General features: G+C 28.9%; 1 protein-coding gene across 4 annotated transcripts in view; it reads left to right on the top strand.

Moving 5' to 3' along the window:
• Positions 1–1,723: 1,723 nt before the first annotated feature.
• LOC123294647 (G protein-activated inward rectifier potassium channel 3-like) overlaps positions 1,724–22,696 on the top strand; it is a 39,571-nt gene continuing 18,598 nt past the window's right edge. Inside the window, exon 1 of one of the 4 annotated variants that reach the window (XM_044875744.1) lies at positions 1,724–2,532. In XM_044875744.1, coding sequence (XP_044731679.1) covers positions 2,189–2,532 — 344 coding nt within the window. In that variant the 5' untranslated portion in view covers positions 1,724–2,188. Of the gene's footprint in view, positions 2,533–12,931; positions 13,084–22,696 lie in introns of those variants that run through there. The other 3 variants (XM_044875745.1, XM_044875746.1, XM_044875747.1) reach the window with 3 other exon arrangements.

Genomic DNA, 22,696 nt, shown 5'->3' with positions numbered 1-22,696 from the left:
TAGACAAAATTTAAGTATTAATATTTTGAATTGAATTTAGAAAAACAAAATAGTGGAATTTCTTTTGTTTATAAAAGAAATATAGGTTGTCCGTAATAAGCGCATTCGAACATTTGAGGAATCGAATATAAGATTCTATGAAAAAGTGTTTCGATGAAAAAGTAGCATGTTTTAGTACACTTAATAAGCCGGAAAATGTGAACAAGTGGTGGAACAGCTCCGATTTCAAAATTTGATAAAAAAATTTCAAAATTTTGCTTCGGAGATCATTTTTGGGGTCGCTGATCATGAATCCGAAGTCAAAAAGCAACTGATGATGGTTTCAACCTCATTAAAACCACCCTTATAAGTGACAGTGATAATAAACTCCTAGGGGTAGTTTGGATGGAATTTTAACCGTTCTCATTTGCTCTTTGATCCCGGATTCGTGACGACCCCGAAAACCCTCGAAAGACAATTTCCGAAGTAAAATTTTGAATAAAATTTTTTAAAATCATTATCACTTCTAAAGAGAGAAGTTTGGTAGACTCGCCAAAAGGAAGCCACTCACGAAGTTTCAAGTATGTCTTAATAATTTAACAAAGCACCCTTTTCGTCTCACGGTCTATATTTCAATGCTTCCTTTATTGGGATGTTGAAATGTCAATTTTTATAGCAATTTAAATATAATAGTTTTTTTCGTAGTAATTACACTCTTCATATATTGGTGGAAGTGCAAGGCAGTAGATGTAATATATGTTATTTGTAGTAGAATTGAATTTAACCAACGCTTCCACCAGAACCACGCCGATTAATTATCTATAATATAAAAATGAATCGCTGAATGTGTTGCTAAGTGCAAATCTCGAGAGCAGCTTAACCGATTTCGCTAATTCTTTTTTATAATATTCTTTGAAGTACGAGGATGGTTCTTACCGAAAAAAAATTTAAAAAATTGCCTGAAAAAGTCAAAAAATTTGCAATTTTTATTGTGATTTTTTAGTGACTATTAAAAGAATTTTAAGTGTTTTATAATTTTTATTTTTGGACATAATGAAATTGTTGACTTATTAACTTTCTTTTTTTATCTTACTAACTGACCCGGTACGAAGTTCGTCGGATCGGCTAGTTATTAATATTTATGTCCAGTGTCGGTTCGTTATTGACCTATACCATAGCTACTTCAATTGGAGTTTACGTTGGGTTTTTTTAAATTTTGTAAATGTTTCTTGCTTTATTTGTACGTCTCTACAATTGGGAAATTATTAAGATTATTTCTTTGAAATACTTTGACAAAAAATAGCCTTGATCAGAAGTCATACATTTTTTAGCTCGTGATCAATGAGCTTATATTATTAATTCTTGTAACTCAGCATGTGGGAGTAGTTTTTTTTTCAATTAGATTTTCATTATATTGGACTGATTCTTGAGCACTGACATTGAGAATGATCAAATTTTTTATCTTTTATCTATCATACTGTGTTAAATTTTAAATAAAAACAGAAGCCATATACCCTAGAGGCTCTCATCAAACATAACTGGTTTACTATTTATTTTATGTACACATATTAACTGTACAAACATATTTGCGTTTCATAAAACATTCACATTTTTATTAAAAATGACTATGGTAAGAGTATAAAATATAACTGGCGGTTTGCAAATCACTGCCTCCCACTTCGCGAGCGCAACTACAACAAAACACGCTGCTAGGTTTTTTTTTTATATATTTTATTAAATATAAAATATTTATTCTTCCATCAACAAATTAGTAACACCAAACTTGAGTGTGTAACATAATTAAGATCTGATAAATAGAAAAATAATAGAATTTTTACAAAAAAAAAAGTATTTGTGCCAAGAAATTAGTTTCTAAAACGACATAAATTATCGTATTTTTTATGTTCACATGTGGTGTTAGTTTGATTACTGATAGAAGTTTTTAGAAGTGACAATAAATTTTGTGTTTGAAACTATTTTCGGTGAAAGACAATCAAATATGTGCGCGAATTTTATTATTTTAAAAGAAATTCATTTAAAATTCTCAATTTTAAATATGTTATTAAAAGTATACTCAAAGTTTGTTTCTTGATAAAGAAACCAAATGCACTATCCAAACATAGTTATTACAATCAAAATTTGTTTCTTGAAAATCGACTATCCAAATTTCTAAAACTTTTCATGTGTTCTTCTTAAAAAAACTGCCAAGATGTCTATCATACCGCCAAATAGTAAACAATTATCGAATAATATTCATCGTCATCCTGAACCATGGGATCAAATATTAGGGACTGTCAATGAAGAACAGCATCAAACGTTATTACCTTTGGAGAATCATCAAAAAATTATAATTGCACCAGCTAGTGTACCATCTGATGTCAGTGTACCAAGTATTGTTGATAAACAACCAGAATCCAAACCCACATCCGTTACAAGTAAAAATAGTCACAAAAGTATATTAAAACATTTTCAACGACAATTAAGTTTTCGATTGTCCGTTGGTGGGAAAGGGTCTGACAATGAAATGATATCAACTCATCCACATTTATCTAGGTAAGTTATTTAATTTAGATATACATTTTTTTTGAAAGTTGCCAAAAAATAAATGTAGACGGCGTCCATCTGTTACCGCATGTCATGTTAGTGATCCGTTACCGTCTGCCGCGGTGAAATATCCATAAATAGGATATTACGTCACTTATGAACTAATTGCCCACCTCTATATACACGTGTGGTTCCTTCCTTGACTCCTAGATCAATTTTGGCTAAAGATACGTCTATATATAATATATATTGAGACACGTGACAAAACTTATTTCAACTGTTGAAAAAAAATGCCAAAGAAAAGGAAAATTGAACAATATTTAGCATACATTCAACTAAAAGCTTTTGTTTTCAAATATTATTTTGATAATGATTGTCAATGGCATTTAGGAAATAACAGTTATCTCCTGGCTTTAAAGGCAGTCTGAAAAAATAAGGGTTTATTTTTGTCTTAGATCACCTTTATGGTCAATAGAAAGTAAGAAACTTAGCCACTGTCAAGGGGAACTTTAAAACTGAAATAAGCAATCAATCTTCCTGAGAGCTTCAACCGAAAATAGTTCAAAAGATACATTAATTTGAGGAGAGACTAAATGGCTGCTTATAAAGTTTCTATTATATATAACATATATAATAACATACTTTAAAAGCTGAGGCGTTAAAAAAGTACTTACCTGTAGATTCTAAAGAGAACTGAAAACTCAGAAAAACTTCTTCGTGTGTTTCTATACAAAATTACCAGAGCGTAGAGAGTAACATGGATAAAGCAAAAATAGCTCTCTCCTATCTATAAATAGTAAGTGCATATCGTTTCGTTTCTAAAGTTTCATAAACAATTTCGGATGAGAGACAAAGAGAGGCGTTAATGAACAAAACATGCTGGAGAGCTTATTTAATCCTTTTTGAGAATGAGCCTCAGATCTCCGAGTGTAGGCACTATCAAACGAAACCTATTACCTAATCTAACCACCGAGAACAAAGATTTACTAGCTAAATAATTCATTTTACTTAAATATCAGGTGTTGTTGAGTTAACTGTAATGAAAGGACTATATCTATATTGGAGCACATATTTTTCTTATAGTATAAAAAGCCTTATCAATAAAATTACAAATTAAGCCACTATCTTGAATATTTTCTAATTATTTTTCGAGTGTCTTTCTGGAGTATCAAATTTCACCTACCATATTACCTTAAAAACATGAACATATCGACATGAGGGTAGATCAGGGCAGGTTCCTCCCTCAGGATCTGGATTTATCGTTGATGTAGTTAACTAAAGTATGTATTACTGTCGAAATATACTGAAATATATTGCAAAAAATTTCCGATTTGCCACTTTCTAAGTCAAAATTTCTCCGTTTGGTTCTCCCTTGGGTCAAAAGCTGATTGAGTACATTCCTGATTAAATATATGAACGCAATGTTTAGACTTTTTGACTTTTTAATCGAATTCTTGATGATATAATTACCATGTTAAAATTAAAAGGCATGCGAATTATTTCAAAACATCCCCTGACTTATCAATTTTGATAATTATAAAAACTTTTAATTATTAACTGATGATACATTCAGTTATCCTAATTAACATAGTTCATTATATAGTATTTCCCAAATATTGTATATTATCAACAAAATTATTGCACACTAATTTCGAATATTTTCGATTTGTCAAAAAAATTTTGCTTTGCAAAAATATTTAACTAACCAAAATTTTATTTAAATATTTATTTTATAATCACAAAACTACAATTTGAACAATACATATTAAAATATTTTAATAATTAATAAATTGTTTTAGTAAATATTATCTTTCGACAAATTAGTAGGTACTAACAATTTTTGGGTATAAAATATTTTAAAGCTGTGTCATTCAAAATTGTACCAAATTTTTACTCTCGAGTAATATAAGAAATATACAAAAGTTAATAAAATTTTTCTATAGTATAGAAAATAGATATGGTATCACAGACAACTGAATATAATAATATACCTACACGTTATACAGAAAAAAGTAGCCATTATCGTACCACTTAACTTACAAGAGTTACTATTTTTAGTTAACTATTTTTTTATGAAATAATATAATGTTATTGATTTTTCTATACATTCCCGAGAAACAAATTTAATTATAATCAATCATTGTTAATATTTTCGTTGTTTACCAGAATCCATCCATTACCATTTAGGCAACCGTTTTTATAATGGTACAAAATCGTACCTGTTATTTTTAGTAAAGTAAGTTAGTAATCAACAAACAATAAATTTAATTCACTTTTTATTATAAATTGCACAGAAAATATAATTAAATGTTAAATAACTATAAATTATAAATAAATAAATAATAATATTTTGCCTTTAAATGGTATCTCGCATGTATTTTTTGGTAGTGGTACGATTTAAGAAACACAATACACTTTAAAAAATTAAAATTACAAAAATGTATTAAATATATCTTGATAAATAATTAATTCACTTACTCTAGTTTTATATAGAAATAATGTAACGTAAATAATCAAACCTCTCTGTTATTTCTAACAGTTAAATAAAGTTTTTAAAATTTTACATCAAACTGATTTCACTACTAAACGTCTCTGTTTTTGAAATTTAACTGTCCTAAAATTATTCGATTTTGTGTGTATATCACCGATTTATCATTTATTCCATGTATTAATCGATTACAGTACGATTTAGGAAACTGGTATAGGCAATTAGCAAGTAGCTGGTATTGTATGGCAACAAAAAAGTGTAACTCTTTGAGTTAAGTCGATTTTCCAAGCTCTCTTATTATAATCCTCATAAAGGATTTTCATTAGATTTTGTTGATACAGGAAAATTGTTAAATTTTTTTAAAAACTAATTAATATATTGCTTATTTTCTGCAACTGAAACTTGTTCCGTTAGTTTAAAGTTTCTTATCTTTAATTTCTTTATTCAGTTAGTTTTTTTCTATTCTAAATTCATTATTTTTCGTAACCAACAATCAAGAAACTTATTATTTTTTAATTGATCAAAAACATATGAACAGTATACTTACGTTTTAAAAACAATTCTAATATAGAGAAAGCTCTAAAGAAGGTAATACATATCAATTTAAACGTATCCATTTTAACGAACTTGTAAAATTGCCAAAATCAATCAACCAATATTTCGTAAAGTTTGTGAAAATAATTAATTATAATTATTGATCATTAATTCTTATTTCCAAAAAGAACAAGTTTGTTATAATTAGTTTACGTAAAAACTTTTATAAGTAATCAAGAATACAAAAATTACAGATGAGCTACCTTTAATGATTTATAGTTGGACCTTAGACAAGATAGTTGAATCATTGTTGGCTCGTGGTAGTTTATTATTTGGTTAAAGAGTGAGAATTCAAGATTCAACTATGTTTGCGAAGATTTTCTGCTATTTCCATGAGCTTCAGATGAAACATTTTTAATCTTCATCCATTAAAAAAATATATATAAAAATTAAAACATGCAGTTTATTTAACCTTCTGTGTATTCCTTACCTGTGTACTTAACTATCTGTATCACAAAAACATAAATTTTATTCTTATTATATGACTCGTGTTTCTGTAGAATTAAAATAATAGTTTTTTGCATGCTGTAAAATTGATACTTCTTATTTCTCATAATTTTATATGATACTTTGAAATACTAGGTATTTCTCGACTATATTTAAAAAAAAGTCTCATCAAAATCTCTCAAAATTATTTGTTAAATTAATTCAACCATATATTCACTTAAAATGAAAAAATACAAAGAATTTGATAGACAAAATACATACCAAAGTTTGGTTAAAAATATTGAAGGTACATAATACCGCTTCGAACTTTCGATTGAAGACGTGAATATAGATTTCTAAATTTAGGATTTAAACGTAATAATAGAAAAATATTAATAAAATTTTACGTCATATTAAAATTGCAAAAAAAAATCTATATTGTATATATGATAACGAATTATTAATAATATTCGATTCCAATAATTAAAATTGTCTAATTGCCAAAACAATGTAAGATATAAGTTAATTAGAACAATGTACACGGATAATTTTTTACTTTCAAAAACATGCAAAAATGAAACATACAATTTTTGTTTATCAATATTTCTATTAACATTTATTAAAAAAATAAAAAATCAATGTTTTGAGATAAATTGTAAAGTATATAATATTATAAAATCTGCTGTTAACAACAATTTCTTAGTTCAATTTTCTTTTTTTAAATAATTAATAACAATTAATATTAAACAAGAGATAAAATAATTTAAGAGAAAAGTTGTACACTGAAAACCTGTTGGAATTATTTTATATAAAAGTCATATAGAATAACAAATTGAAAAATCATTATCCAAAATGATTCCAATTTAGAAAATTTAAGGAAATCCAAGTTTTGAAAATTTAGAATAACCGACATTTCGCTTTATCTATGGTCGGAAAAAATGATATTTGCGTTTGTTGTCAGTTAATTATAAGCTTGCCGTTGTTATAAAAAATTTCCCAGGCTTCGTTAACTTAAATGCTCCACTTAAGGATAACTAAGTGGAGCATTAGATAACTAACATTATAATTTTTAAAGAAATATATAATTTATCAAATTTGAGTACTCTGTACATTTATACTATTTTCTGACGTATTTTTGGCATAGTCAACCCTTAAACTTTGCCTAACATAAAATTTTACTTTCTGCAAAAATAACATGTGTTATAAATTAGAAAAGTTCACTTGTCTGTAGTTTGTTTTACAATATATCATTTCTAGGCGCTTCCACCAAAAAACAGAACACAGAAAAAAGAATATATTAATAAGTTTAGTTCAAAGTTTGTAACGCTTAGAAATATTGAGGTTACAAACAAAAAGAAATTCCGATATAGGTATTCATAAAATCATCTAATTAGTTCATTTTCGTTCGTCCGTCAATCCATTCGTTCGCTTGAGCTCGATGAGGCAAAAGCGAAAAGAGGTATCGAGCTTAAATTTTAATTGCATGTTCCAGACGCAAAAAGTGACTTTGAGTTCATAAGAGTAAATCCCACCAAAAACATAAATGTGTAAAAAGGCGTAGATGAATTCCAATAAACTCAATTACGTCAGCCCAAAAAAGTTGTGAAATCCCGTAGAGAAAAAAATTATTCGAAAAAAAATTATAAAAATGGCATAAATTTATTGAGTAACTTTTCCGTAAAGAAACATTAAAGTATTACATTAGCAACTTTTCGGTGACTTCATACCTACACGCACCTGTATAGGAGAACAAAAGATAATCGTTAACCCCCTACTATCTCCCTCCTCCCCTCTAATGTTATGACGTTATAATTTTTTCACAACTTTTATTAAACATCAAAATTTAAATTTAAACAATCAAAGTATTCTTTAGATTAAAGTCAAGCACCTACTTAACAAAGGCCTAATTTTTTTACTAAAGTACGAAAATTGTTGGTTTAAATTTCTTGTGTAAGTTTCTCCTTAGTACGTATTTATTTAATATTTTACTTCGCAAGTTTTTTATTTTTAGATTCGTTTTTTGTATTCCGAAAACTTGCGAAGTAAAATATTAAATAAATACGTACTAAGGAGAAACTTACACAAGAAATTTAAACCAACAATTTTCGTACTTTAGTAAAAAAATTAGGCCTTTGTTAAGTAGGTGCTTGACTTTAATCTAAAGAATACTTTGATTGTTTAAATTTAAATTTTGATGTTTAATAAAAGTTGTGAAAAAATTATAACGTCATAACATTAGAGGGGAGGAGGGAGATAGTAGGGGGTTAACGATTATCTTTTGTTCTCCTATACAGGTGCGTGTAGGTATGAAGTCACCGAAAAGTTGCTAATGTAATACTTTAATGTTTCTTTACGGAAAAGTTACTCAATAAATTTATGCCATTTTTATAATTTTTTTTCGAATAATTTTTTTCTCTACGGGATTTCACAACTTTTTTGGGCTGACGTAATTGAGTTTATTGGAATTCATCTACGCCTTTTTACACATTTATGTTTTTGGTGGGATATCACTTCTTTTTGCCAGGCAATAGTATTTAAGTTGAAAGTGTTTGTAACAATTTTAACTCACCATTATGCATACATTGAATTACTGTTGAATACTGAGCCTCGTACGTCAAGAAATATGCCGAACAAGATGTCATCAAAATAGTGTTATTTATAAATATTATAATGAAAATTTCCTTTTCATATAACTGATATTGATTATTATATAATGCATTCTATATAATTTACGCCTAATTTGCGTCCGCATGGGTAAACAGTCATGTTTTCGAAAAAATGTTTTATGCAAAAGTTGGTTATTTCTTTATAAGGAATATTTTTTACATTAAAATTTTTGTTATATCTCTAACGGTTTACAAGATGGGTTCCACAGACCCAGAAATCAATTGACGTATAATGATCATTTACGAACTTGACCTCACTTTTTACGTCCTGAGTACGCTATAAAAATTTCATCTTAGTATCTCTTTTCGTTTTTGAGTTATCGTGTTGGCAGACAGATGTGCATATGGACAGACAGATATTATGTAACTGCAAATATTTAGGCCTTATTTATGGGTAATACGCACAGCTTGATTTCATAAAATAGTTCTGCACATGGATTGATCCTGAATATTACAACGGCTCATACAGGGGCCTTATATTTTGTAAGTGCGCATATTTGGGTCTTATATATTGGTATTGCGCACACTTTGATCCCATATAATTGTTCTGCGCATGGGATAATCTGGAATACAACAACTGCGCACACATTGACCTTAAATTTTGTAAGTGTGCATATTTGGGTCTTATATATTGGAAGTACGTACAGATTAATCACAAATTATAGTTCGGCCCATGCATTTATCCTAAATCTTACAACTACGCATACGCTGAATTTATATTTTGTTACTACGCGTATGTAGGCCTAATACATTGCTAGTGCACGCATGTGGATTACATGAAATATTACTGCGCATGGGTTGATTCTAAATATTACAACTGCGCAAACAGGGACCTTATATTTTGTAAATGGGCATATTTGGTCCTTAAATATTGAAAATGCGCATAAATTAATCTCAAATTATAGTTCTGCGCATGCATTTTACCTGAATCTTAGAACTGCGCATTAGCTTCATTAATATTTTGCTACTGCGCATATGTTGGCCTTATATATTGCTAGTGCGCACATGTGGATTACATGTAATAATACTGCGCATGGGTTGATCCTGAATATTACAACTGCGCATACAGGGACTTTATATTTTGTTAGTGCGCATATTTGAGTATTATATCCGGCAAGTGCGCACAGATTAATCAATAATTATAGTTGTGCGTATGCATTTATCCTGAATCTTACAACTACGCATACGCTGAATTTATATTTTGTTACTGCGCGTATATAGGCCTTATATATTGCTAGTACACGCATGTGGATTACATGATGTAGTACTGCGCATGGGTTGATTCTAAATATTACAACTGCGCAAACGGGAACCCTATATTTTGTAAATGGGCATATTTGGTCCTTAAATATTGAAAATGCGCATAAATTAATCACAAATGATAGTTCTGCGCATGCATTTTACCTGAATCTTAGAACTGCGCATTAGCTTGGTTAATATTTTGCTACTGCGCATATGTAGGCCTTATATATTGCATGTGCGCACATTTGGATTACATGTAATAATACTGCGCATGGGTTGATCCTGAATATTACAACTGCACATACAGGGACTTTATATTTTGTTAGTGCGCATATTTGGGTATTATATCCGGGAAGTGCCCACAGATTAATCAATAATTATAGTTGTGCGCATGCATTTATCCTGAATCTTGCAACTGCGCATACGCTAAATTTATATTTTGTTACTGCGCACATGTAGGCCTTAAAAATTGCTTGTGCGCACACGAGGATTACATGTAATAGTACTGCGCATAGGTTGACCCTCAATTCAAGCAAGTCTCTGTCGAATGTCCAAAATCGCATCTTTCTATAATTTAGAAGTCCCTTAGAATCGGTATAGCTGAATCATTTATAGATAAATCAATTATAGTGGAAGTGATGGAAAAATAATAACGCCACTAACCTTACCATGTTTTGTTATCAAATCTAAACGTGTATACAAAATTTCAACTCAATCGGTTGAAGATATCTGCTTTAAAATTGAGTAATAACATCCCCCCCCCCCCATTTAACAAAATATGGCGGAAGCGAAGAGAAAATTTGATCAAGTCAACCATAAAAATTCAATGTCATTCAAAGTCAGCGTGCTTACAAAATTTCAACGTAATCGATTGAGGGTGTCGGCTTCAAAATTGGGTTGCAAGATTATTTATTGTTGAACATAACAATACCATTGTTTTAAAGAAAATAAAATTCGTTGTCATAGCAACCGTTAGTAGTGAACACTACAAGACATACAAGCAAAATGGCTTAAAACTTCTTGTGAAATTATATTTATACTTTTTTTAAATTTAAGGACAAAAATAGTTGGATTTTGCATTAACGAAAAAAACAGGACTGGTTATTTACTTTCTCGAGGGAAAATGATTGTTTTTTCGAAAAAATGTTTCAAACAAAAGTTGTTTATTTTTATGTAAGGAACATTTTTTACATTTAAACTTTTGTTCTATCTCTTACCGTTTTTCCGAAAATTGCAATTTAATTTTTTACTTTATTTGCTTTTCACGGGAAAACAATTACCTTTACAACAAAATTTTTCATACAGAATTGTTTAATTTTATGCAAGGAACATTTTTTGCATTTAAACTTTTGTTCTATCTCTTACAGTTTTCGCTATAAAAGCAAATTAAAATTTTCCTAATTAATGTAACATAATAATTTTAATATGTTTTCTACATGGTACTTTGAATTTCATAGGGTCTTAGTAATAAGATATATTTTATTTAATTTTTATAATATTTTAAGTTGGAAATATTGAAATACACAATTAATTTTTGAATATTTATTTAATATTTATTCAAATTTAATCAATATTTAATTAAAATTATATAAATAACAAATTTTTAAGCGTATTTAAGTTTTACCATACAAATTGTATAGGAAAAAAAACTAGCCTTCTGATTGGTTCATATTTTACCATGTATTTTTAAATAGGGAAAAAATGCACCTTTGATTAGCGAAATTTCCCATTTCCCGTTAAAAATTTTGATATTTGGTATTTTTTCTGGGGTATGATTTTTCTCTAATTTATTTTAATGAAAACCGCATCTTTATACCATTTCTCAGTTTTGCTGTGAATTTATGTCAGTCAGTAACAAAATTTCGGGGCGTGGCCGTTTTTTGACGCGTTATTGCTCGGAAACGATGAGAGCCGTGAACGTGAGATTTGATTTACGGCGTCCCAGGGTATATATCTACTTAAGTTGAAAAGCGCAACATTATAGCTCAAGTAGTTTCTGAGATATAAGGGTGTGAAAAAGGGCTATTTTACGTCCTGTATATATAGTCACAGCAAAAGCATACACATTTCACATATACATCATCATACATTACACTTTCAATTTTCGATTTTCCATTTTAAACTAATCTACGCTTCGCACTGCTGTGCTATATGATAAGTCCGTATGAATCATCTCTAAAACCATAAGAGATAGAACAACTTTTGTTTGAAACAGATTTTCGTAAATATCTTTGTTTTCCCGTGAGAGTTCAAATTAGGGCAAAACTTATGCTTCCATTCTCAATTTAATTTTTTTTCTTTTTTTTTTTTTTTTTAAATTTATCTTTTTTATAAAAATAATACAAGCACTGATATTCAACATTGTCTATATAGAGTATTTCAACAATGAACTCAGTCGATTGTTTATTTTGATTTAATAATTTGATCTTTTTCGCAATAAATCGAAAGCTAATACAATATTCTATTCTTAAAATATTCTCCGTGTATCTATTATTAAATTAAATTGAAAAGTGAGGATCTAAGAAGCGATGCTTAATAGTTAGATTTGATGCTCTGAAGTTCATATACGTCATGTATTTTTAGCCATGCGGTATTTAAACTTAAGTAAGTTTAATAGATTTTTACTTTATCGATGAACAGTGTTAATTTAATCAGTGTATAGTGATTAAGTAAAAGAAAAACTTATAACAATTATAATACTTAAGTGGTTACTTTTAACATTTCAATTTAATTAAAATAAATTAATTATTATGTACTTATTAATTGTAAATGCATTTATTAAAAGTGATTTGAACGTATGACTACGTACGCTATGGGGAGAATTTTGATTAAATTTAGAGTGATGTGAAATGTTTTTTTAATCAGGATATGTTTAAATGTGCCCCGTTTTGGATTGATTGAATGCACATTTGTCAATCAGATGTTTAATAAAACATTTTATATTGTTTAAATAAATTCAATTTTATGATTAATATGATAAATTAAAAACAAACTGTTTCATAAAATTGTATTGTTTTTAATTAATCTTGTTCGACATTGCCAAATGGTGATGTCGGGTATTAAAAGATGCATTTCCCAAGTGTCTATGCGAATTTTTGGTGCAAATAGTTCCGGCGAAATAGCATGGCGGGAAGAGTTTTTAAGGTTTTTATTTTATTTTTTAATTATTTTCGAATAATTTAGTTTTTTTCTGGGTGTTTGTAGGTATTATAAGTTTATTTCTAATTTGGGTATAAAAATAAATTTTAAGATAATTTAATTTTTTTTAGAATTTATGTTCGCTGTTAAAATTATTTTCTAAATTCCAACAGGATTTTAGTAGGAGCATAAAAAAGAAGTTAATATTATCCGAACAAGATATAAAGAAGTACTACCATGATTCCAAACTTAAACGATTTCTATATCCAATTATTAAGAGGTATATAAATTATTTAAATCGCTAATTAATTATTTCGTCTTTTATGTCACGAAATTTTCATTGTTCTTTTGCTTTGCCTTTTTGAGGTTGATAAAGGTCAGTTTGGTTAAGGCGAAAATTGAGATTTTAACCGTGGTTCGTGTGCCGAAGCTATGGAAATAGACGATTTTTGTTCTGCCGTTTACGTTAAAAGATAGTTTCGGACAACTTACGTGAAAAGTAGCAGGCAGAAAACAAAACCTTTTTACAATCCTTTCATCAGTTGCAAACTGTCTACTAATTTATCACGTATAGTTGTCGACATTGATATTTACCCTTTTTCATATACGGCAGACAATGAATTGTTGAAAACATTATGATCGAATAATTCGATTTTCCACGGCTAAAATTACAATTTTTTTCCAAACTTACTTCTATCAATCCTCAAAAAGGCAAGCGAAAAAAATCATGAAAATTTCGCTGGTTCATAGTCTATTATTTGTATTAATTATTTTTGTTTACGTATTTTCCGAAAATTTTGTAATGTATAAAAAGAGGGTTTTTAGTTTTTCTTTTGGAAAACTTTTCACTACCCTTTATTTTACGCTTATTTTTTAAGTTTGTATATATTTTGCGCTTTAATTTTGCAATTTTTAATGCAGTTAATAAGTATGAAAAGAAAATTTAAGCCGGTTAAAAGGATATAGGATATATAGCCTAATTTTAATGAAAAACTTCATAAAAATAATTTGCCTATATTAAAATTTACTACTTCATCTTCTTAAAAAAATACCAAAGGCTATTTTATAGGTATCTAAAATTTATATCTACTTTAAACTTTAAGTATTTTATTTTACAGTAAAAAAGGAATGCTATCAGCTATTGGGACAATAATTTTTCTATGCGACAACCCTTGCCAATAGAACTATGATAACAGGCTTAAAACGTAGTAATTTACAACAATACTGTTCAAATTCATGAATGAATTGTCTAATGCAAAATAGCCCACTCTATTAATGATCTAATCATTTCATAGATCACTGTTACTTTTTTTAAAGATTTAATACTATTTGCACTACCAACTGCTGGATATCGTTAGTGATTTCTCTAAAATGATCAATATTTCAGGTCAACTTTAAGAACGTAACACCTGCTTTTCTATTTGAAATATTGCGAAACGAATGTCTAAACGATATAGATATGATGTGATGATAACTTATTCTTTTTGTTTACCCACGCAAAAATTTGTTTTATGTTTCAAATTTAACTAATTTTAATAATATTATAATAAATCTAAACCGGGAAGTTATTAGTGTGTAACACCCCAGGGTCACACTTGACATACGATTTGCTACACTTACATACTAAATACCGACAGCTTGTTAAATGCAATAGGTTGTTGAGATTTTAGAAAATCCCTTTTGGTACAAAACTCATTTTTAACATTTTTCCAAATTCATAATTTTATCATACGACATACCTTTAATCAAAGAAACACAATGTTAAAAATCACAGAAGAAAGTTATTTCTAATAGGCTGGTGATTATTTTTTGCATTTAATTTGTAATATGATTTCTACAGTGTGGTCCAAGTTATAACAGCAGAACTTCTTGTTTGCCAAATTTTAAATTATTCTAAGCTATTTTCAACAATATCTTTTATAAAGATGGCTATCAGTGTATTAAGAAATCATAATTATTTTAACGTTATTTATCATTTGATGATGTTCTGTTGTTTTATCACCCTATATGCTAAAAGAGATCAATAATTCCAACAAAGAGGGTACCCAGACTAGGAAAACAATATAATATAATAATTTGATGGAGCGACAATATTAATAATAATAATAATAATAGTATAGTAATAACAATATAATTAATATCAATCTAACAAGCATCACCGATCACACTTCTCTAATTTAGTAGATAAAGCTTAGTTCAAACCAGGAATTATAGAGCGTTTACTGATTAAGCTATAGTTTTCGTCAATTAAATACGAGGTGTTATAACTTGTGATACGACTAATCGGTCGTGTCGAAGATCGTTTAAGAGTCTCCTGTCACTATCTAAGCTCTAGACTTCTGAAAAATACATCTCTGAAAATTTTGTAATGAGGAGTAGGAAACCGGACTACACATTCTTGGAATGGACAAGTCACTACGTTAGTGAAAGTCAAGACTTCAGAAGTACCTCTGAATCAAAAGATTTATAATAGATCAAACAGATTGCAGAACAAAAGATCTTCTAAGACCTACCCCTTACTGAATTCTGATCTAATCTACAGAATACAAATGGAAATTATGTGGAAGAAATTCGCTAAGAGACATTAAAAAGTAAAAAATAAAATTTTAAATAGGAGATATGTTTAATTTACTTTTTAATGTGTACTTCAAAAGGTCAAGTTTTTAAATCAAATAATTCCCAGGTAATTCTTAAAACAAGTTTATAATAAAACAAAACAAAACAAAACAAAACAAAAAAAACGAAAAAAATTTGAATAAAGACAAAGTTCTAGAAAATTTTTTTTAGTGTTTTAACTCATTTAAGTATTAATATTATAAAATTGATACGATATTGGAAATTTCCCAAGTTATGATCATATTACCAGAAAAAATATACTGATAACAATCAACTTTTTCCAATAAATAATTAATTAAGTTGTTTACAAATTCAAAATCAAAACTTTAATAATTAGTTATAAATAAAATATTGTTTATATAATCAAAAGTAATTTGAGACTCAATATTAAAATGAAAGTAAATTAGCTATATATAAATTTACATGTTTTTAAAAGCCAATTTTTAGAACACCCCTTGTTACTTCCCGCGGCTTCGCGAAAATGATTTATTTGAATTAATAATTTATTTAGAGAGTCATTCATTGATTCATTTAGAGAACGTGTCTTGCCCTCACTTATCCCTTTTATTCACCACTCAAAATATAGAAAATTTCAACTTTAAAGACAAATCCACCACATGTTATTTTATTAATTTGACTTTTTTTACGCGTTAAATGGAAAAAAAAACTCGCCATTCTAGCGTGCGTAGAAGTAAAAAGGGTAGTTTAATGAGTGTTTCTCTTATTTTCTCCTACCCAACCCCTTCAATTTTAATTTTCTCGCCAAAATTTACTCTATGCTCTTTAGTAAAGTCCCATCTATCTGTAAACCGAATATCATCAAAATTGGTGCAGCGGTTTAGGTGTAAAGATATAACAGACAAACAGACATACGGAGTTATTTCCACATTTATAATATTATAGGATTATTCGCCATGTCATTTTTTTAAATAATCTAAATATTAAATACCTACCTATCGATAAAAACTGTTTTTTTATTTTAAAATGACAAAATAACTATCTAAGTCCATATTAAGTAGCTATGTTCCTCGATCACTGATAAATGAGGTTATTTTGATCCAAGGTATATGACGGTGCGTATTTTTTAAACTTTTACCTCCTCAACATTCAATGCTCTAATTAAAACTAAAATATGGTATCATAAGACAATATGCAATGATTTTAAAGTTAAAATGTAGTTTCAAACACACACAAAAATAGTCAATTTTTACACAGTAAACAGTAAAAACAAAAATTTTTTAGTTTTTGCAAGAAAAAATTTATTTGTATTTTTTTGGAAACAATAGCACTTGGCTTAGTATTACCTTGATAGTTTGTCATGTGGTAAGTTAATTTGGTCAACATATTTCGTCTGAACCTGACTAGATAAAATTGTTGGAAGATTTCAACGTTGGTAGATCAAGGGGTAGATGTAAATACCCAAAATTGAAATAAATTTAGAAAGGCTTTTTTGAAATTGATAACCTACTTGCCACTTTGCACCAAATTTGGTATATCTAACACAATAAAATTCATGTTTTCTCAAAAAAGTCTCTCCGGAATTATATCAATATTGGAGACTTATATCTTCTCTCATATTGGGATTACGAAAGTGAGATTTGCAGTAAGATGGCCGGTAGGAAAATGTCTTTGACTGGTACATCTCAACACAGCCTTCTCGCACAGATTTTTCCTTCCTGGACCAAAAGTTGCTATATATAATTACACGATTATCATATAGCACAGCAGTGCGAATCGTAGATTAATTTAAAAAAAATGGAAAATCGAAAATTGAAAGTGTTTGAAAGTGTATATATAATGTATGCTGTATATGTGAAATGTGTATGCTTTTGCTGTGACTATATATACAGGACGTCAAATAGCCCTTTTTCACACCCTTATATCTCAGAAACTACTTGAGCTATAATGTTGAAACTTTCAACTTAAGTAGATATTTACCCTGGGACGCCGTAAATCAAAGCTCACGTTCACGGCTCTCATCGTTTCCGAGCAATAACGCGTCAAAAAACGGCCACGCCCCGAAATTTTGTTACTGACTCATATAAATTCACAGCAAAACTGAGAAATGGTAGAAAGATGCGGTTTTCATTAAAATAAATTAGAGAAAAATCATACCCCAGAAAAAATACCAAATATCAAAATTTTTAACGGGAAATGGGAAATTTCGCTAATTAAAAGTGCATTTTAAGCCCTATTAAAAATACATGGTAAAATATGAACCAATCAGAAGGCTAGTTTTTTTTCCTATACAATTTGTATGGTAAAACTTAAATACGCTTAAAAATTTGTTATTTATATAATTTTAATTAAATATTGATTAAATTTGAATAAATATTAAATAAATATTCAAAAATTAATTGTGTATTTCAATATTTCCAACTTAAAATATTATAAAAATTAAATAAAATATATCTTATTACTAAGACCCTATGAAATTCAAAGTACCATGTAGAAAACATATTAAAATTATTATGTTACATTAATTAGGAAAATTTTAATTTGCTTTTATAGCGAAAACTGTAAGAGATAGAACAAAAGTTTAAATGCAAAAAATGTTCCTTGCATAAAATTAAACAATTCTGTATGAAAAATTTTGTTGTAAAGGTAATTGTTTTCCCGTGAAAAGCAAATAAAATAAAAAAATTAAATTGCAATTTTCGAAAAAACGGTAAGAGATAGAACAAAAGTTTAAATGTAAAAAATGTTCCTTACATAAAAATAAACAACTTTTGTTTGAAACATTTTTTCGAAAAAACAATCATTTTCCCTCGAGAAAGTAAATAACCACTCCTGTTTTTTTCGTTAATGCAAAATCCAACTATTTTTGTCCTTAAATTTAAAAAAAGTATAAATATAATTTCACAAGAAGTTTTAAACCATTTTGCTTATTTGTCTTGTAGTGTTTACTACTAATTGTTGCAATGACAACGAATTTTATTTTCTTAAAAACAATGGTATTGTTATGTTCAACAATAAATAATCTTGCAACCCAATTTTGAAGCCGACACCCTCAATCGATTACGTTGAAATTTTGTAAGCACGCTGACTTTGAATTTTTATGGTTGACTTGATCGAATTTTCTCGTTGCTTCCGCCATATTTTGTTAAATGGGGGGGGGGATCTTATTACTCAATTTTAAAGCAGATATCTTCAACCGATTGAGTTGAAATTTTGTATACACGTTTAGATTTGATAACAAAACATGGTAAGGTTAGTGGCGTTATTATTTTTCCATCACTTCCACTATAATTGATTTATCTATAAATGATTCAGCTATACCGATTCTAAGGGACTTCTAAATTATAGAAAGATGCGATTTTGGACATTCGACAGAGACTTGCTTGAATTGAGGGTCAACCCATGCGCAGTACTATTACATGTAATCCTCGTGTGCGCACTAGCAATTTTTAAGGCCTACATGTGCGCAGTAACAAAATATAAATTTAGCGTATGCGCAGTTGCAAGATTCAGGATAAATGCATTCGCACAACTATAATTATTGATTAATCTGTGGGCACTTCCCGGATATAATACCCAAATATGCGCACTAACAAAATATAAAGTTCCTGTATGCGCAGTTGTAATATTCAGGATCATCCCATGCGCAGTACTATTACATCTAATCCACATGTGCGCACTAGCAATATATAAGGCCTACATATGCGCAGTAGCAAAATATTAACTAAGCTAATGCCAGTTCTAAGATTCAGGTAAAATGCATGCGCAGAACTATCATTTGTGATTAATTTATGCGCATTTTCAATATTTAAGGACCAAATATGCCCATTTACAAAATATAGGGTTCCCGTTTGCTCAGTTGTAATATTTAGAATCAACCCATGCGCATTACTATTTCATGTAATCCACATGCGTGTACTAGCCATATTTGAGGCCTACATGTGCGCAGTAACAAAATATAAATTTAGCGTATGCGCAGTTGCAAGATTCAGGATAAATGCATGCGCACAACTATAATTATTGATTAATCTGTGCGTACTTCCCGGATATAATACCCAAATATGCGCACTAACAAAATATAAAGTCCCTGTATACGCAGTTGTAATATTCAGGATCAACCCATGCGCAGTACTATTACATCCAATCCACATGTGCGCACTAGCAATATATAAGGCCTACATATGCGCAGTAGCAAAATATTAACTAAGCTAATGCGCAGTTCTAAGATTCAGGTAAAATGCATGCGCAGAACTATAATTTGAGATTAATTTATGCGCATTTTCAATATTTAAGGACCAAATATGCCCATTTACAAAATATATGGTCCCTGTTTGCGCAGTTGTAATATTTAGAATCAACCCATGCGCAGTAACATTTCATGTAATCCACATGCGTGCACTAGCAATATATTAGGCCTACATACGCGCAGTAACAAAATATAAATTCAGCGTATGCGTAGTTGTAAGATTTAGGATAAATGCATGGGCCGAACTATAATTTGTGATTAATCTGTATGTACTTCCAATATATAAGACCCAAATATGCACACTTACAAAATTTAAGGTCAATGTGTGCGCAGTTGTTATATTCCAGATTATCCCATGAGCAGAACAATTATATGGGATCAAAGTGTGCGCAATACCAATATATAAGACCCAAATATGCGCACTTACAAAATATAAGGCCCCTGTATGAGCCGTTGTAATATTCAGGATCAATTCATGTGCAGAACTATCATATGAAATCAAGCTGTGCGTATTACCCATAAATAAGGCCTAAATATTTGCAGTTACATAATATTTGTCTGTCCGTTTGCACATCTGTCTGCCAACACGATAACTCAAAAACGAAAAGAGATATTAAGATGAAATTTTTAATGCGTACTCAGGACGTAAAAAGTGAGGTCAAGTTCGTAAATTATCATTATACGTCAATTGATTCCTAGGTCTGTGGAACCCATCTTGTAAACCGTTAGAGACATAACAAAAATTTTAATGTAAAAAATATTCCTTATAAAGAAATAACCAACTTTTGCATAAAACATTTTTTCGAAAACATGACTGTTTACCCATGAGGACGCAAATTAGGCGTAAATTATATAGAATGTATTATATAATAATCAATATCAGTTATATGAAAATGAAATTTTCCTTATAATATTTATAAATAACACAATTTTGATGACATCTTGTTCGGCATATTTCTTGACGTACGAGGCTCAGTATTCAACAGTAATTCAATGTATGCATAATGGTGAGTTAAAATTGTTACAAACACTTTCAACTTAAATACTATTGCCTGGCAAAAAGAAGTGATATCCCACCAAAAACATAAATGTGTAAAAAGGCGTAGATGAATTCCAATAAACTCAATTACGTCAGCCCAAAAAAGTTGTGAAATCCCGTAGAGAAAAAAATTCTTCGAAAAAAAATTATAAAAATGGCATAAATTTATTGCGTAACTTTTCCGTAAAGAAACATTAAAGTATTACATTAGCAACTTTTCGGTGACTTCATACCTACACGCACCTGTACAGGAGAACAAAAGATAATCGTTAACCCCCTACTATCTCCCTCCTCCCCTCTAATGTTATGACGTAATAATTTTTTCACAACTTTTATGAAACATCAAAATTTAAATTTAAACAATCAAAGTATTCTTTAGATTAAAGTCAAGCACCTACTTAACAAAGGCCTAATTTTTTTTACTAAAGTAAGAAAATTATTGGTTTAAATTTCTTGTCAAGTTTCTCCTTAGTACGTATTTATTTAATATTTTACTTCGCAAGTTTTTTATTTTTAGATGCGTTTTTATATTCCGAAAACTTGCGAAGTAAAATATTAAATAAATACGTACTAAGGAGAAACTTGACAAGAAATTTAAACCAATAATTTTCTTACTTTAGTAAAAAAAATTAGGCCTTTGTTAAGTAGGTGCTTGACTTTAATCTAAAGAATACTTTGATTGTTTAAATTTAAATTTTGATGTTTCATAAAAGTTGTGAAAAAATTATTACGTCATAACATTAGAGGGGAGGAGGGAGATAGTAGGGGGTTAACGATTATCTTTTGTTCTCCTGTACAGGTGCGTGTAGGTATGAAGTCACCGAAAAGTTGCTAATGTAATACTTTAATGTTTCTTTACGGAAAAGTTACGCAATAAATTTATGCCATTTTTATAATTTTTTTTCGAAGAATTTTTTTCTCTACGGGATTTCACAACTTTTTTGGGCTGACGTAATTGAGTTTATTGGAATTCATCTACGCCTTTTTACACATTTATGTTTTTGGTGGGATACACATTATACAGTATGTATTTTTATAATACATTATATATATTAATGATGGCATAAATACATAATAATAATCTATCAGTATATAAATAATATTATTATCAAGAATCATGTCCGGTGAATTACATTTTTCATTTAATTAATTTATGTATTTTGCTGCTAATGCGTATTATTTTTATATCTAACAAAAATTTTATTATTATTATAAGAAATTGATATTCGAAAATCTACTTAAAACTAATTTTATGCATATTTTGTAATTTTTTAGCAATATTTTGGAACTTGGCACATTTATGTCACTCGCTTTATTGGTTCGATATTTCTTTTTCAATAGTTGGTAATGTCGTTAAAAAAAATTCAATATTTGGAAATAATTATCAAAATTTGAATAACTTTTCATGGGTAGAGATTAGATTATTAACGTTATCAGATTCTACAAATTATTTTAACTTAATTTAAAAAGCAAAAACAGATTTGAATTTCGATCAAATTGATTATTTTTAGGAAACCTCAATTTAAAAACTATAAAAGTGAATTCTGGTGGGAACGCCGACTAACCTTTACTTTAGTTGATTACCTTCACAATAGCTACTCTTTAAATAACTGTATAAATGGGTTTGGAAGCCCATGAAGAACATAAGCGGGAAAACTAATCAAAAACTTGTAATACCTCTGTTTTATGCCAGGGATTGAAAAGAAAAGAAAACACTTTTACAATTTTAAGTATAGCAGTGAAGCCATGAATATGGAAAT

This window comes from Chrysoperla carnea, chromosome 3, assembly GCF_905475395.1.
Source record: "Chrysoperla carnea chromosome 3, inChrCarn1.1, whole genome shotgun sequence".
NCBI classification, from domain to species: Eukaryota; Metazoa; Arthropoda; class Insecta; order Neuroptera; family Chrysopidae; genus Chrysoperla; species Chrysoperla carnea.
Note: the sequence above shows the minus strand (reverse complement) of the source record. Positions and strands in the feature narration are given on the sequence as shown.